At 30.2% G+C, this 19,420-nt stretch overlaps 1 protein-coding gene across 1 annotated transcript; it reads left to right on the top strand.

The window, feature by feature from the left end:
• The first annotated feature begins 10,372 nt into the window (after window positions 1-10,372).
• LOC125064021 (T-related protein) lies at window positions 10,373-18,316 on the top strand. The gene is made up of 7 exons (XM_047670787.1): window positions 10,373-10,542; window positions 12,895-13,015; window positions 13,255-13,398; window positions 16,270-16,546; window positions 16,661-16,777; window positions 17,312-17,654; window positions 17,912-18,316. Exons 1-7 carry the CDS (start codon window positions 10,382-10,384, stop codon window positions 18,156-18,158), a joined length of 1,410 nt encoding a protein of 469 aa, XP_047526743.1. The 5' UTR covers window positions 10,373-10,381; the 3' UTR covers window positions 18,159-18,316.
• Window positions 18,317-19,420: the final 1,104 nt, after the last annotated feature.

Below are 19,420 nucleotides of genomic sequence, written 5' to 3'. Positions count from 1 at the left end.
ACGAATCGATGTAATTACACGTAATTAAAAACCGATAAATATTTATTAACGGTGCTCTATGGATATATTGTAGCGGCCATCACACAGAGCCAGATACGCAGTCGGGGCTTACAGCTAGTCGAGCAGCATATTTAACCTTACCATTAAAAAGCAAATGTTCGCAATTCATCTATACGACTCAACTTTAATATTTATACCTCATGGAGTCGTAAAACGATGAATAATGACGTTGGAGTTGAGTTGGCTAGTGCTGTAATTACTTTGCTTTTATACATAAGTACCGAACGTTGCCTCTCTTGTTGTGTAAAACTTAAATGTTGTCGAGTTACGATATGTAGCTTTATAGATTCCTGAATATAACTGTGAAACAAAAGAAAGATAAATTTAAAGTCGGAAAAGATAAGGAGTCATTAAGCAGTATAAAAGAAAGTTAAAAGTTGCGCATGTAATAGATACTTCGATATCTATATTCACTTATTCAAATTTGGTGATAGGCTGGGTTGAATGAATTAGAAAAAAATATATTTAATCTTGTATTAAGGTAATTGTGTTTGGGAAAATTTTACTGAAAATTAGTATTTTAGTTCGCATACGAGTATCATAATTAGAGGTTATTGTTTCCTTTACACTAATACGCATATTCTTCTGTTCATTAGTTCGACTTCCAATTCCGAAACCAATCAAAATGTAGGATATGGTATAAAAAGTAATAATATGGTATGGTATGGTGTAATGGTATGGTATAATAACTATTTTAATTAGTTAATTGAAAAAAAAAATAACTTGTGACTGAAATGAAACTCTAATACTAAATAATTAACTATACTTACTTTAAATGTAAAACATTTTAGCTTCTTATGATCTCATATAGTCACTTAGTCATTCGTCAAATTCAACGATTATTTTAGGTGGAATATTAATAAGATGCAGATAGGTGTACATATGTATTTTTAATATACATTATTAATAAAACTCAAACTCAAATTCCTTTATTCAATATAGAAGTATTACACTTACTTATTGATAGTCAAATTAAACACTACCACCGGTTCGTAAAAAGAAAACACCCTGACCTGAGAAGAACCGGCGAAAGAAACTCAGCGGGACTTTTTTTTTTACGTCAAATTAATTATATACCTACATAATTGTATATGAGTAGAAACAGCCAGAAGGCGATCGTTTCATTCCCATAAACCGTCCAATAAGTTGAAATAAACAAATTTTACTTCGTAATGCTAGTTCCTAGCATGAATGTATGAAAATGTAATAGAAATTGATTAAAATGTTTACATAGTTATTCACCCGAATATGGCCGTCATAGTAAATTTAACAGCAAGAATAGCTACTAACATTTAGCCTAAATGAATTCTCTACATTTATATATCGTTATATATGAATGTATGTTGTTTAATTTGATTAGTCTACCAAACAATAATTTTAAATTTAAAAAACATCTTCATTCCAAAGACTCAAAACCGTGCATTAGCAAATTTATATTTACATACCTAAAATAAAGTCCATTAAAGTTCAGTGACAATGAAAATTTATCATTGAAAATAATGTCAATTTCGTAGTACATAAACCATTATTGTATTATTATTATTACTCAATTTCCCTTATGTTCAAGTTCAATTATGTTATGTATCAAGGAGTTCGTGACATATCGTTGACTGTTAAATAATACGATTTAAAAAAATCTATATTCGAATTAACGAGTTCTATTTTGTGTCCGTATCGATGCCCTGCTATGAATTCTTTTCAAAAGATCAGACAAAATAGATCACTGGGAATTCTCTACAAGGGCTAATATACTGGGGAAGTATTAATAAAACGGTTAGTTTATTAACAAATCTGCTTGCAAATATCGAAATTAATAAATTATCTGCTTAAATAAGCGGTGGAATTAATAGTGGAAAACACTGTATGCAGTGTTTTCCACTATTATATGTATCCATAGCCAGTTATAAATATTCAAATGAAAATTAAAGATAACAATATTAAGCGACTACGCTTTGCTATATATATTTACTAAAATATATATATTTATTTTATATATCCTTTAGTTCATTTAAGCGCTATGTGATATCTATTAATAAAATATATAATATAATAGATAAAATTGCAGGGTTTCGGTAAATGATGCTAACGCAAATTAGTTGGTGTTAGAGCTTTGTGCAAGTCCGTCTGGGTAGGTACCACCCACGCATCGCATATTCTATCGCCAAACAGCAATACTTAGTATTTTTTGGTTCCGGTTTAAAGGGCGAGGGAACCAGTGTAAATATACACACATCCATCCATCCTCCTGCCCTTATCCCAGTTTTACTTGGGGTCGGCGCAGCATGTCTTCTTCTTCCATACTTTTCTGTTGGAAGTCATCTCACAAGTAACATTCTTTCTTATCATATCGTCTTTCACACAATCCACATATAGACATAAGGGACATAGTATCTCAGTTCCCAAGGTTGGTGCTGAAGTGGCGATGAATGATTGGAATGGTTAATTTTATGGCGGTAATGTTGAGCACTTACAATCAGGTGGACCATTTATCCGTCCACCTACCTTATAAATAATAACGCATTGTTTTATCTCGAGTTTTCTCATTTCGATATAAAAAAACAGTAACAGCCCGTAAATATCTCACGGATCCGGCCTCTTAGCTCTCACTGGGCTTAGGCCTCCTCTCCTTTTAAAGAGAACGTTTTGGAGTTTATTCCACCACGTTGCTTCATGCTGATACATTTATAGTTAAATATATCTACTACGTACATGTGACATATTTTCATCGGATATTCAAAATTTTTCATGAAATTTTACTTCATCGCTGATTACGAAATGTATTATAGACATAAATAAATCACACGGAAATGCAGTGTTGGACGTATTCTAACCACCAGACCATCTCGGCTCTTATATATTTTTTTAAAATATTATATGCATTTTTAGAACCGCTTATTTCTATTTTCGTTAGGCAATAGGTTATATTAGGCTGTGGTATATAAAGATGCGATTCTACAAAAGATAATAAGCAACTTTTGTAATGTCTGACAACGCGTGTTAATTACAATGTTTCTGTAATTATGCTAAGTTCTCAAGTAAAATTGATACAATGTTGTGTAATTGTTAATGACCTTTTGAACAAGTGAAACGGAGAAATTGTCAATCTGTGTAAACGCACAATAATACATAGAATAATTAAAATTAAATAAAAATGAAATAAATAATTAATAAATAAATATATGACAAAAAATATTTATGACAGAAAAATAAAAGATGCTGCTCTCTATACATACATACATACATATATGTATCGTAAGAATAAAGTATGTTTTATCATGCAGTAAAATTAAGAATAATTATATATATATATATATATATATATATGAATTCCTTATTAACTAAATCAGTGACAAATATTTATAAAATTTGTAATTTATTAATAATAATAATTTATTAAAAATATACTTTAAAATTAGAAACAGCTAGTAAACGAAATATAAAGTTTTTAGGACTTACGGAAAGGCAAACAAAATTCAAAAACGGATTTTTTAGTTAATAGGAGTACGAGCCCCGTGGCTTTTTCCGCATCAAATTAATTTTTGCCGGCTTTTTGGGACAAAGAGTATAACATTTCATATTTTATCTGATCAGTAGTTCGTAAAGTAGTAGTACCAAACACACTTTTGTGTACTTTTGCATCAACTTTATGGAATAACATAAAAATCATAACTATACAACTACCTACCTATATTTTCTTACGAGTAATTTACCTATATCTCTGAAACTACTGGACCGAATTTAATGAAACTTACACTGTTCCCTAAGTTGAAGTGTACCTAACTTTGACTTTGACTTTTAGTTTTCGTGAAATTCGCGGATAAATATACATACCAACATACACTTACGAAATTAAGCGCACGTGCTTGGAAGCACAAATGGATCATCATACTCAAATATAATCCAATTCTAACAATGTTACATGCATACATACATGTCGATCTGATAACCTCCTTTTTTTAAAGTCGGTTAAAACATATATGACATAAATATTATTTATGCAGCACTCAGGCATAATAAAGTTAATAATAATAACTTTCTAATAGTGAAAAAAATAGATTCGGATCATTAGTTCCGGAGATAACAAACAAACAAATAGTATAGGTGTGTTTGAAATTATACATATTTATATAACTATTGATATTCCTTACGGATATTTTTATTTCCATATAAAATAAGCACATAATTTTGTCAAAATCTAAGTTTGGTCGATTCTTGGATATTGAACTACGTCGACTAGTCTTCGATAATAAGTACAATAAACATTGGAAGGAATCGTGAGCTAAGCGTACAATAAAATCTCAGCTCATATTTGCTATAAATATTTCGTGATGGTTTCAGTTAGACGAAACGGTTACAATGTGTTTCAGTAACCATTTTAATGAATGTTAAGATACGCAGGATATCTTCTAAATTTTAATTCAAAATGTATATGAAACCTTAAACGATTGTTAGTTGATTTGTAATCACTAAATTCAAAATATATTTCTTAGATATAATTTTACTAGTATCTTGGAGCGAGAAACCTAATTTCAGTAAAATAGTTTAAGTTTTAAGAAAAGATTCCAATTTACCTATCTAATAAAAAAGTTAAAACTTGTGCTAGGAGTGGGGACGACCATAACCGTACAGGTCAGGATCGAATCTGCGACTTTTTACATCGCTAGGAGCCCCATAAGACATTGCCCTATTGACTCTTCATATTACACAGAGAGTAAAGCTATTGTCTAGCCGTGAGTCAGTTACATGCTGTTACAATTTTTTTCACGTTTTAATATTGTCATATAAATGAGTAACTACATTTACTTTACAAACTTTTTGTAATTGAATACATATATGTCGTCCTTATCTAGGGCCCAAACGTATAAATTTTTTTTAAGTTAGTAGTTCTAATAACTATTTAAACTATTATTCACAAATCATAATAATTAAGGCCATTCTATTTTAAAGGTAACACAAAAATAAAAAAATTATAGTAAAATATCTACAACTATTACTATATTTATTTACGTATATTTAAATGTAATGTGGGTACTGAGAAAACATCTTTTGATAGTCACCCAAAAATATATATTGAATTAAGCTTTTATACTAAACCGTAGTACGTTGTAGTAAGTACAATTACAATTTATTTAAATTTAACTGTCTGGCAATGGGTGACATAGTTTTTAGGGTTCCGCACCTAAAGGGTAAAACGGGATCCTATTACTATGACTTCTCTGTCCGTCCATCCGTCTCTCCGTCTGTAACTAGGCCGTATTTCATGTGCCGCGATAGTTAGTGAAATTTTTATACATGATGTACCTATATCTGTGTCCGCTATAACAACAAATAACATAAATATATAAGTAAAGATACACTACAATATTCATTTGTCTGTAACCTGTCAAAGCAACGATAATCGAAGCTTCATAGTCAGTCGTTCCTACTTCTATTGGGTTCATTACGCAGATAATTTTTCAGTTTTTATACAATGACATAGGTCTTGCATTAAAAAGCACTACGCGTCCATCGCCTCAATCGGCGTGGCAGAGACTAGGGGGGTTCTCAGTACACCAGGAATCGCCCCTAGGAGTTGAAGGCCCACATAGACGGGCCGACCGTCAGGGCGTCACGGTAGTATGCGAAAGCAATCTCGTGGCTCCCGCTGACGAGAGACGGAGACCGCTGGTTTTTTAGTGGGTATTCCAGTGTACCGGGGCGCACTCGACGTCTTGGGCACCGGCGAGTCCTACATACCCCTCCACTTCCACCATATATTATTTTATATTTACAAATAAATATAAATTACCAGCTAACCTTAAGACATACGTTTAGGTTGCACGCGTGCAACATATACTTAACATGCAACACGTATTATACATACTAAACCATACATAGTTTCACAAAGTATACATCCGTAGCGTACATTAAAACAAAATACCTACATAATATACATCACATCTAGTTGACAAATATTTTGTCGAGTTACAGAAATCCGAGGAGTTAAAACACAGTCGGTGGTTTTTTTTTCTTCTTTCTACTTTCTTCTAGGGTGTTTTTTTTAATTCTGATGTCCTAGCTCTTAATCGTTACTTGCTATCATAAAGGGTTTTTGATGACTTCAAAAAGAAAAAAGAAATAAAACACGAGGTAAATTTCTTGACGCTAGTTGTTTTTATTTATTTACTAGTAGTTGCATACAGCGTCTTCGCTAGCGTTTTAGGCTTTGATTGTCAGGTTTGTCATTTGGCATAAAAAGAGTATGCTCTTCTTTGGAATTCAAGCATACTTTATATCTTCGGTTCAGTGGTTTGGTGAAAGAGCAACAGATAGACAGATACACAGACAGATTTGCTTTCACATTTATTATAATGCTATACATGTTATATCTTATGGCTTTAATGCTTGTACACTTTCTCGGCATAATTTTTTGAAAATATATAATTTTCAAAATTTATTAAATAAAGTAAAACTATCATAACAAATATCGCTGCGTTTATTAAAGATGAGTGTATAACAATATGATCTAGTTATGTTTTTAAACAATATATAAACTTAAGTTCAGATATTTAATATAAACTTTAAATAATTTGAATAGATATTAATCTATCGTTATGTTTGATTTTAGACGTGCAGTTGACTCTATTGAGGTTGATATTTTGATTAGTCTAGCTAGATGCTAAAGACAAATGATGCTCATGATGCTTATGCGTAGGTTTCGTTTATATCTATTTTCTGTAAAAAAATATCAGAATCGCTCTGATTAGCTTCTAGAGCAAAAATACCACAAGGGTCACCTCTTCTATTTTATATTAACAATATATTTTTAAATAGTATTATCTCTATTATAACATCGTCTAAGTCGATGATCTATATGTACCGTTGTATCATTTTCTTGTTTGTATGGTGTTGTTTTGCAGGCCAAGTTACTAATTGGCTGCTATTACTAATTGGTCTAAATTAGTTGTTGATTAAATCTCTCAGGTCTCAAGCAATTGTAAGCAATTCAATTTAAAAAATTCCATGCAAACATACATTTAAATTCTTATTCAATACATTTATTATTGATGATGATGATTGATGATGATCAACATTCTCTTTTTCTGTGTCTTTAAAATGTAGAATAGTTTCAATTGTTTTGCATTGGTAAAAAATAAGGTTTTGGAAATAAATTTTGTAGCACACATATATGGAACGCCAATGAAATATTTCGATAAACTAAAACCATAATGAGTTGTCCATAAAATTAAGAAAAAACTTGCATATTCCATACCTAAATTTCTTTGGTTTGAAAAAGCGTTTTCATTATTTATCCGATTATTAGGCCAATGGTGATCGTCTAAAATTGAGTAGTCATGTTCAACATAGTCGTTTGACGTGACAACTGTAAATTTCCACTTTAAATTGGCAATTTACCTTTTTTATCATCATCTGATATTCGCGTTGCAAAATAGTTTAGAGTTTTAGAATATTCTTTATTTGTGATGATGTATATATTACTATATTTATATATATCTTTTTACGTTTATTTATATAGATATTGGTTTTTGTAGTAAAAAAAATGATTTTTATAAATTTGTAAAGTAATTTTAACCTACCTTACTTGATAGTGATTCTCCTCTCCTTTTTTTCCTCTCAGTAGGTCAAATGTTGGCTGGAGCAGATATATGTGACTAGTCATTTTGTTCACCACAATATTTATTTTTGTTAGCTTTACTATTTTTTTTATAATTTACTATTTATGTACAAAAATAGACCTTTACCAATATCATAAACTAAATTTTATACTTATATTAATTACTGAAATAAATTTATAAAAATTGTAAGCGTGTACCTACGAATACATGAGTCAATACAGATACTTCTTTATAACGTTGAAAAAATTTAAACTTTAAATTGTAAGTTCATTAGATAGAGAAAAAAACTTAAAACAAAGCCCAGGCTATGTTGATTATATCGCAAGTTGCAGTAATAATATGTTAATATTGTATTTGTAATGTTTGTTTATGATGCGCCTTTAAATCAAATACGCATGTAAATTGTAATCGTCACCTTTTTGCTGTTAGTCGTCAAAGTACGAACATATTTTATACAGGTATATAACTTTGTTACATCATTGTTGATGACTACTCGAATATTACTAGATAGTAATATCTTAGAAAGTTATTACGATGAAAGTAATTTGTACTTACAACAATGACAATGAATAAAAATTGAATAAGGAAATCTGGACTGGTCCAGTTCGTAGTAGATTAAAACTAAATTGCGAGTTCAAATCGGATTTTTTGATACAATAACACATAAGATTTATATAATTACTTGTGCAATATATGTACTTCATTTTTAAAGTGGATTTATAAAACCTATATAAACGGTATATGTAGATATACAATTGGTATCGAAATACATACGGGAAGACGCACTAAAGGTGCCTCCCTGCCTTAAAATACACAAAATTATACACAAGTGTAGTTACAATTAACAACGTTGACTTTGAATTAACGTGATATCATTGGTCGACATCTCGAATAATATATGATATTTATGGATTCGCGTAGAAATTGCATTTTAATGTGTGTGAAATTGCTATCAGGACTTAGGAAATAAAATCAAAGTGGATACAAACAGTTATGTGGAATAGTTTTGTACTTATTTTGAATAGATATATACCAAGTGTACTCGTATATATCAAGAACTTTTACTAGTCCATAATATAACAGAGCTATTGGAAAATCGCATTGAATATTTCAATATTAGGTATATTTATTTTTATTCTTTCTTCGATTTGAATAGGCAACACAAGCATAATCGCACATGTATACATAATAAGTATTATATAATAAAATACTAAATATAGTGAACGGGTATCTTTATCAAGGTGGAATTGCCTTACCCGAGTGAGTGATCGAATCCTGATAAATATAGAGCTTTCTTATAGAATAGAATTAGGCAAAATTGTCCTTAGATGGACGGCGACCACGGCGACTGTATCATAATGTTGGCATTAGCAAAGAACGATGATAAAGAAAAGATTGTTCTATTATTTTATTTAATCGGAGTGACTTGTTGTGGGAATCACCATGGTTTTAACTTGGTTGTAGGACTTTCTGCAAGCTTATCTGGATAGGTACACTCCACTAATTAGGCATTCTACCGCTAAACAGCAATATATACTTAGTATTGTTGTGTTAAGTACAGGCACTCGGGACATAACATTCGTAGTTCCCAAAGTTGGTGGTGCATTAGCGATGTAAGGAATGGTTAATATCTCTCGCAATGCCAATGTCTGTGATGACCACTTCCCATCACGTGTTTTTTTTCTTATTGAACGGAGATTTACGATTCGTAAATCCTCATTTTCCTATCGAAAGCTATCGATACTAAGTGAGAAAAAATTTTTTTGATATCCGGTACAAAAATTACTACTGATTTATACTGTCAAGGCTTGTGAAGGTTGATTAAAAGTTTTCTATCTAAGACTTGTCAACTATTTAACTACTTTTTCACAACAAATTCCAAGTCAACAGTGCATTGTGGATTGTTTTAAAATTGAAGAGCTTCGACTGGAAGCTTTTGGTGACCAGTATAATATAAATACTATATTTTTTCGGATAATATCTGATCGGCACGGGAAGTAAAGTAGTTCAACTTTAATAAGGCAGTGAAATCGATCTTTAATATTAATCGATTCTATTGAAATGCACCGATGAGTTCCATTAAATAGAAGTGCAATGAGATTAATAACCAATACTTTGAATAATGAAATATACTCTAATCTTAAGCTATGTAAATTCGTAATAAGGGAATTTCATAGAACCTTACAAATTGCGTCGTTATTATATAATCCGTTGACTCAAAGATTAATTGCTATATTGAGATAATTAACAGTGCCTACTTAAACCGTATGCTTCCTGTATTATTGTTCCTTTAAAATACAAAAAATATATATAATATTTAGTGTTTTATTATTTTACTTTGGTATTTAATTTATATTTTTTTAAATAACGTATACATGTATATTTTCTATACATTCTCTTTTCATAATCGTTACTTAAAATATATATATGCAAAAGTACTTAGGTACAGCTAGTTACATAAAAATGTTATACATATGTATAAATATTAAAAGCGAATTAGTTATACTATTCTCATACACAAATTTATTGCTTCACGTATTAACTTTAACTGTTCTTTTATACACTCCAAAGAAAATAATTCAAATTACTGAATTTCTATATAATATAGGTACTGATATTATAACCTATAAACTTATAACACATAAAAAAATTACATGTAATAATAGCAAACATTATTTCTTAAAATATTTTTAACAGATTGAAATATGGCAGCGTCACACATACTTAGTGCCGTGGAGCCGACCGTTGGGGGTGGAAGTTCGCGCGGAGGTCGCGAGCGCGAAGTCAATGTTGCGCTTGACGACCGGGAATTGTGGGTTCGGTTTCAGACACTAACCAATGAAATGATAGTCACTAAGAATGGAAGGTGAGTAATAATTAATACAATGTTATATTAATAACAATCACATTTATTTTATATAAAAACAGCTTATCGGTGCTTAATATATTGGACTAATTATGTACATAAATACTGATATAAAAATTTAATATAAACGAAATTATTTTTATTCGACTAAATGGCTTAATTGAGTTACAATAATTTTATAACATTATCAATGATAAGGTTAATAAACTTCTGGAATATGATTCATTCACTATTTTGTTCTGAGAACAACCAACAATTAAATACGAGCAACAACATTGAAGCAAATGAGCAAGAAATAAAAACGAACAATATGCCTTACAATACAGTTTATAGCCTGGGTATGATCACTATATATTTAAATGAAGCATTAAGTTGTTTTGAATGTGTAGGGATTAATTATGTTCCTTTTTACGACAATTTAAAAGTAAAGGTCTTTGAATAAATAAACGTTGCATTAAAAATAATGCTAGTCTAGTATTACAAAGTATTATATATTTTTATGGGGTTTATAGAGATTTTGAAACATTCAACTTAGTTTAGTACCTACTAATAAATAAATTTTAATTAAAAAAAATCTATACGTTCTTTATTGAGTAATTTTAATATGAAAGTTTAGTGTTACGTAAACAGTTTAATTTACCTTTTTTATATATATCTAATATATAAAAACTAAACGTATATGTATGATGTAATATTAAACATTTTTGTTATTCATTATCGTCAGGGTTAGGATTCTTCCTCTTCAAACAAAACCTTTGCTCTTTATAATACCTATTGTTGTGATCTATATGTATATATGTATAGCATAATAAAGTGAACAAAGGCTTGGAATAGTTATTTAAAACAAGACAGTTAGTGCGTCAAGGGTAGAGCATGGCGCGGGCGGTATCGTTTAGACGCCCTACGTTAATGAGCAAGACCTACAGTGTTAATAGTTGAAAACTGGCCGCCCCTCAGCACCCTGTTAGCACTCGCGAATGTTGATGTTCATCACGCACTAAACATAAAAACATAAAACAAATATTTATAGAGGCATTGACTACAAAGTTTAATGATAATTTTATAAAGCAAGCTTATTTTAAATTGAATAATACAATATGCAATAATCAAATTACATGTGTTTGTTACATTATTATATTGTGTTATTTAAATAAAACATTATTTTGAAACCAAAAATCAGTTTTTTTCCTAACAAAAATTTTTGAAAAATAAATCATTTAACTCTTTTATTGCCACACATTCATAAACAAAAAAGGACAATCTAAATTTCACGTATAAAGTATGGTTGCAGGAGCTATTAGATAGATGAGTTGAAATCAGCACCGCATTTCAGCTTCGGCTTGGTGCCTTTACTTCGAAAATTACTCAAAATAAATAAACAATTGATTTTACAATCAATAACTGATAAAAAAGTGTATTTATTTATTCCAGTGACAACTAAAATACCACACAAATGGTTATTCGTTCACACTCCTGTAAGCTAATTGTTCTAACAAAAACTGAATAACAGTACATAAATAATTTATTTATTTATTTAAATGAGTAATAATAATACGTATTTATTTAACGTATCTACTGTTAATTACAAATAACTGTGATACCCTAATAAAATACATAAATCAATATTATAGCGAATTTTATCGCGCTTAAACTTGGCACGCTCATATCGACATATATTTTATGTAAAACTGCTTTTTGTTACCCAAAGTCGATGTACACGTTAAATTTACCAACTTTTTTATAGAAGGCACCTATTTCCACTAAATAAAAAAATATTAAGAAAGTCTAAAATTTACTTTGCTCACAATTTTTTTATAATAAACGTGTTTTGTCAATAAGGGTAATCTTAAAAAGAGGGGTGTAAAAAAGTATCCATGATGACGATAATGTTGCTTTGGAGACTAGCCAACTGCGACTCCGACGGCCGAGGCAGGACAAGAGTGTAACTTGCCAACTTACAGATTTAGTGTTCATACGGGGAATTTCATGACTAAAAGACCCAATAATTTTTTATTGACCAGACTAGGTTTATGAACCAAAGATCTGTGATTCTGTGGCAATAAAAGAAAGCTACGAGGCAGAAAAATTAATTATAATTTTAGTAGTAACTTAATATTATAACGCTTATCAGTTTTCAAACAAATCATAAGTTTTTTTTCTTAGGTTTTCGGTATACTAAGTATGAAAAATGTATTTTGAAATTTCTATCAAAATGCCAAGATTTTTTAAATATTAAGAAAACTTTATAGAAACTATATTATGGCCCGAAATAAAAGAATTAAAATGTGTACAACAATATCATAAAATGTATCTTATGTTTTGTCCGAAAGTAAAAAACTATGTTTGTTTCAGACGTATGTTCCCAGTAGTAAAAGTTACTGCCAGTGGGCTGGACCCAACGGCCATGTACACTGTTCTCCTTGAATTTGTTCAAGTTGACACGCACCGTTGGAAATACGTTAACGGCGAATGGGTGAGTAAAGATCACTTTACAACTACAAATCTGTTTTTATGACTTGTCTTTTGCCTATTTTGTTTACAAACTAACTGTTTCATACTTTACAATCAGGTTTTACAATTGAACCGAGTATCATAGTTGAGCATAGAAACACATTTAAAATGACATTAAAATGTATTACTAAATATTTGACGTACGAGGGTGTGTTACAAATTATTGAACTTAATGACCTTTCTTTACATTGTATTTTAAAGGTACCAGGGGGCAAGGCTGAAGTTCCACCTTCTAACGCTATTTATATACATCCGGAAAGTCCGAACTTCGGTGCTCATTGGATGAAGGAACCTATATCCTTCGCAAAAGTTAAACTTACGAACAAGACCAATGGAAATGGACAGGTAAAATAATTTCGAATTTAAATAGCACATCACTTTTTATATAATAGTAATAATATTTAATATTTCTGTACAATTTAATTTTATTTCGACAAAACAAAATTCTGCGCGTGCTGCTATTTATAGATTCTACGGCGTTCAAAGCGCAACTTTCTACTGTAATGTTGAAAAATATGCCTAACTATAGCACTGGAATTATTTTGTCTATTAAAGTTTGTTAGTGAATGAAAGAAATCAGTTTAGTAGTCCAGTTTACTTATAGTAGGAATTTATTTCTTTAATTTTCGTACTAAGCAATCACACTCTATAATATTATTAATAAGAAAGGTTGTCGTTATGAAAAATCTTTAAACTAGCCGTACTACTTTTGGGACTGAATAATAAGACTGCTACCTACTACCTACTTTTTTTTAAAATTTTTTACTATTTTAAGTTTCTATCATAATTTTAGAAGATTACGTTAAATATTCAGCTACCATCGGTTTTTCAATCAAGATTTTATAGAAAGAACCGGAAAGAAACTCAATGGTGCTTAACTTTTCCATCATTAAATAATTTATATATCCTGCCTAAAATTAAAAAAAAATATTAGGGCCATGCCTTTTTGATCACGTATTGAGTAATATGGCATTTTTATTGATTTTTTAATTTTACTAATTGTCAAGTTTAAAAAATCCCTAATTTTTTAATGTAATAAAAAAAGAATTATATATTGAATTAAGGCGTCGGAAATATTACAATAATATTGTCCTGCTTGTTCATGTCAATACTATAATAAAACCTACTATACTAAACTTCTTCCGCGAAACGCGCTACATCTTCTGTATTATTATTATTCTTTTGTATCTTTAAGTAGATAAATTTGTTTAGTAGTTGTCAGTTTAGCATTACAAAAAAGGCTCCTCATTTATTAATATCAAACAGTTTATATTAAATTTGAAAAATAAAATAATATACATACTCTTAGGATGGTCGCAAGTTTAAGCAACGATATTCTTCCAGATTCATTTATTAACACTATTTTCACAGTTATTTTATCCACTAATCCGTGTTTCACAATACATCCCGTATTATTCAAATCTCGCACATAATGCTAATTATTTTATAAATAATTAGAATTATAACAAAACACTGCCGCCGCGTTCGATTTCTTGACATTCTTTTTCTTACCGGCCAGTATCAGACATTCGGCCAGTATTAATCGTGAAAAATTAAAATATTACATTACAACATATTCTAAAAATAGTCAATCGACATATAATTAATTAATTAATTCTAATAAATTATAGTTATACAATGCGTAAAAAAATAACCCGAATTCGCATATGTCATATCTTAATCCTATTTATTATATAGGATCATCATTTATATAAAAATAAATAAACGTACTTAATCTAAAATAAACATAAGTAGATATTTAGTTGTATTGAAATTTAAACTTAATGTATTTTTATTCGTATTTTCTTTATTCGAATTTTTCTCTATTTTCCGTTAGTAACGTTCACAACTTATCATAAGTAATAGGTATTTATGATGTATTTAGTGTTTTTAAGTTATTAAAAAAGGATATTATTCTAGTACTTTATAGTTGTCTAGGAGAATTAATACGTTCACGGCTTGAAGAGAAATATGTAGTTACGATTGATTTAAATAATCCAGTGGACTCTATCAGGTGTTCCTTATTCGTTTTCAAATACTGTTTTTCGTACATGTCCATTAATGTTTACTTGCTTGTACAAATCAATACGGCATTCATTTTAGTTTATTTGCTTACCGTTGCTTCTTTATTTACAAATGAGATTTTCTCTTTGTGTTCATCTCATCAGTTAAAACAGAGCATAATTAACAGTACCAAGAACTGACAGAATACTAATTTTTGATAATAGAAAGCCTGTTACACAAAGGTGTTACAATGCTACAGTTTCTTGGCTACCGCTACTTCATAGAAGCTATTTCTCACGCTTGTATGTGGTGCGAATGATTATGAAAGCAAACATCTGATACATCCAGATCCATATGTTGACGGCTCGGTGTGAAATCTGTAGCTTTACCAACTATTTAGCGGGTACCCGTACGCACAATCATTTGTAATAATTATTGTTTCATCGCAATGTTTACGGATCTTAATGTTTAATTTTCATTATAACAATATTTTATACAAACTGGAGTAACATTAAATTACTTATTTATTATCTTGCAAACGTCATAAATTACGGTATATAAGTATACCCATTCGTTTTAGGGCGGTTATAATACGTAATTAAATTTAATTCCAATTCGAGAATTTTATTTTCATTTCAGAGTAATTTGATTAGAGTTATAATTATGTACGTATAGATACATATCTGTATCTATACGTGTATACTGATGTATATTTTGAAATGACTAGTACCTTAAGTAAATAACTTTAAAATAACATAAAAAAATAATTAAAACCCAAGTGGAATGCGTTTTTAAAAATAGGAGAGAACAATAAATTTATTTTTCTGCCCTTCTTTCTCATTAGATACAATATTACCTACACTACCAGAGTAATTGTTTAAATATTCTAAAAAAATAAGTAGTCTAATATCTAATTAAGAATTGGATATATTATATAATTATCTCATTTCAGAACTATTAAGTTTAATGTGATTTCCATTTAAATTCGTTTATTCCATATTAAAGTAAAAACAATTTTTATTTCATTGGCTATAGTTTTTATAAAACGTGGTCTAATTGTTGGATGCACGTAGATGAACGATTTTCACGTAGTCATTAATAACCCTCGCGCGCAGTCTTTTTTTCATTGCAGAAAAGTAGATTGCGCGCGTTGGAATTATTTATATAGAAAATTAAAATATTTCAAATTTTAACCTCGTATTTTATTTCTAGATAATGCTGAATTCTCTACACAAATACGAACCACGTGTACATTTAGTGAAAGTCGGTACCGATCTTCGCCGTATCATGACGTATCCATTCCCGGAGACGCAATTCATAGCTGTAACTGCCTATCAGAACGAAGAAGTGACGTCGTTGAAAATAAAGTATAACCCTTTCGCCAAGGCTTTTTTGGATGCTAAAGAGAGACCTGAAGGTTATTATCAAAGAGATTTCGTTGGGACTCATTATCCGCAACAAAGCTCCTCACCACATCAATACCCACAATGTGAGTTTATATAAACCATACAAAATAATATTTAAAAATAAAAAAAACGAATAGAACATTCATTTATTAATGTGAAAAATTCAGGCGTAATCAAATCAATTATTTTGTTTTTAGTTGGTGGATGGTTTGTAACATCACAATCGTTATATGGGAACAGCAATTCATCATCAAGAAGACCGGCGCCCTACCCACCTCGGCCTCCATCACGACCTCGGACTTTATCGCCACCATGTAAGAATACTGTTTTAATAAATACTTTATTAGACATATTTATGGTCTTATGGATATTATACTTTCAGCCTATTTATTCTAATTATGTATTGGGAATAGCAGTAGACTTTCACAGCGTCAGCGAGGTCAAATAGACAATTTACTACTTACTATTAGAAATATGTTGTATATAGATGTATGAGTAATATTATTAGGAATGTAGGTAATATGACATTTAGGATAGCTTGTTTCGAATTTTTCAATTAATTATTTCCGTATGGCAAACTATTGTCGTTTGTTCTCATTCGACGTCAATGCAAGGCGCATCGATTACCATCAAATAAAAACGTAATTGCAATGCCTAGAATAAACGATCAATGTTTTTTATTCGGGAATATAAAAGTTAAATTAAAAATTGCATCATCTTAGCTGCCGCTATAATTCATTATTATAAAATCTTCAATGCAAATTTTATATAGTTAAAAGTAACGAATATACGTACATTTATTATACAATTTACATAAAATAATAAATATGTATACATTATTATTCTAGCCACTTACAGCAATTCGGAACGATCTACAGCAGCCGCAGCAAATGGTAGTGGAAACTATACTTGGGCAAGTAGCAGCAGCTACTGGAGCTCACCTCAAGGAAATAGTTCTCCCCAACCAAATGCGTCACCTGCGCCATATCGCACTCCGCCTCATGCCTACCCCGCTCCTATTGAGTACGCGCCGGCACCTCCAACCAATACTGCTTCTCCCGCAACAGCACCTGCGCCGCTGTATCCCCTGCAATACGAAGCACCAGCACAACATCATTCTCCGTACTACCAGCATGCGTATGCGCCTTACGCTCACCATACAATCGAAGACATTTCTTACTGGCCCAATAGGTAACTAAATCATATTTCTTCATGACCATGTCAAAAAATATCGTCAGTTTATTTATTTATTATCAAGTAGATTTTTTCTTCGAAAGTTCGGTTACGACTGGGTCTACTTTCACCATGATCGGTGACCCTTACACCGTAATCTATTAATCTAATCATATCTAATAATCTATTGAGAATTCGACATAATTTAAATAATAACGTTTACTTATATTTTTATTTTCTATTTGGACAAAAAAATAACAAAATTTATTTTTCAGCTTAAATAGTTACGGTTATCAACCTTCAGAATATGTAGGAACAGGAGATGTTGCTTATAGCACTGAGGGGATGCCATTTGGATCAACTGCTCCTCCCCTAGAAGCTACTTCAAATCAAGATGGACGAACAACGCCTTCCGGTTCTGAACATCAAACAGGAGAAAGAGAATATAAGTACAATACAGAAGAAGAACGGCACTCTCCCTGCGAAGAATCCAACCATCCACCACGCTCACCGCCACAGTGACCGATACAAAATTTAGTTAATTTCTATTGGAACGTCACCTGATTAGTAATTTTTAGATATTAAAGTAAATTATGTATCAAAATGGACGCTAAATAAATACAAGGAAGTAATAGTCAAACACTTGTATTATTAATGACATAAAATAAAAATGTGTACACTTTACAATTGATTTGGTTTACTTATATTGTAACAATTTGTTAGTTGAATATTAATAATATTTAAAATTGAAATTAACAGTATTAATAAATCATTTAACTACGATGATGTTGTGGCAAGCTTGCACTTGTATATGCTTGCTTTATATAATCGCAAGATTTTATTCAAAATCACCTGTTAATCAGTATCTATGAAATTTTGCAATTGAATTTTAAACCAGACTTACTCAACCGATTGGGCTGACAGTAAACGCCCGCACGTTTGTTGCTAGTGGTAATAACAATATATGTACTAAATATAAATGTTTTAATTTAAACAAATGGCTGCCAAATGAAAGCTTGTTTTATATATCTTTATACCTACATTAAATTTCAACGAAGAAATGTTCTGTATATTATCAGGTGTTTTTTAGGAAATGAAATAATTTTTAATATTTATATGAAAGCATGGAAACAACAAAGTTACATGATTGTATAAAAGATTAAATGGAATATTAAATAGTTTGTTTCATTATCAGAAAAGAGAAACAAACTTAGGGAAACATTTTATATTCTTATTTATTATATCACGCATGTAGTCTTGGTTCCTAAATTTCGCATCATTTCATTTTTTAATTTTCCGCTATGACTTCCTGCTTCTAGGTAGTGTTATTTAATTTTCACATTGTTTTATTTTAAAAATATTTTTGTGCAACATTTTTTGGCAGGCTAACTTCGGTATTATTAATGACTATTCCTGTAAATAAATAATTATTAATTAATGTAAGAATTTAGTTGTAATTATTTACAAATGATATCGTAAATATTGTACTTTGTGTTTTAATATTATCAACACAGAATAAAATGATGTTTTTGTTATTTAATTATTGTCTGTTTTTATGAAGAACGTGTTTTCTATTATTTTCCTCTTATATTTTGAACTAATATTGCTGCAACATAATATGTAAAATAATCGACTTTTATGTTCGCATGCTATTCCTGCATGCTGTTCGTATGGGTTGATGATATACATAAATGTGGCATATTATAACCCGACCCATAGATTTCCTTACGATTTTTTCGTTCATCGTATGCCAAATCAATTAAATATGACTAGGTAAAGGATTA

This window comes from Vanessa atalanta, chromosome 5 (assembly GCF_905147765.1).
Source record: "Vanessa atalanta chromosome 5, ilVanAtal1.2, whole genome shotgun sequence".
Classification (NCBI taxonomy): Eukaryota; Metazoa; Arthropoda; class Insecta; order Lepidoptera; family Nymphalidae; genus Vanessa; species Vanessa atalanta.
Note: the sequence above shows the minus strand (reverse complement) of the source record. Positions and strands in the feature narration are given on the sequence as shown.

Bases quoted from the DNA above. Each gene is read 5' to 3' on its own strand.
- LOC125064021 (XM_047670787.1), top strand. From the start codon at position 10,382: ATGGCAGCGTCACACATACTTAGTGCCGTGGAGCCGACCGTTGGGGGT. The intron at 10,543-12,894 runs GTGAGTAATAAT...TGTTTGTTTCAG, and splicing joins ATAGTCACTAAGAATGGAAG to ACGTATGTTCCCAGTAGTAA. The intron at 16,778-17,311 runs GTAAGAATACTG...TTATTATTCTAG, and splicing joins TCGGACTTTATCGCCACCAT to CCACTTACAGCAATTCGGAA.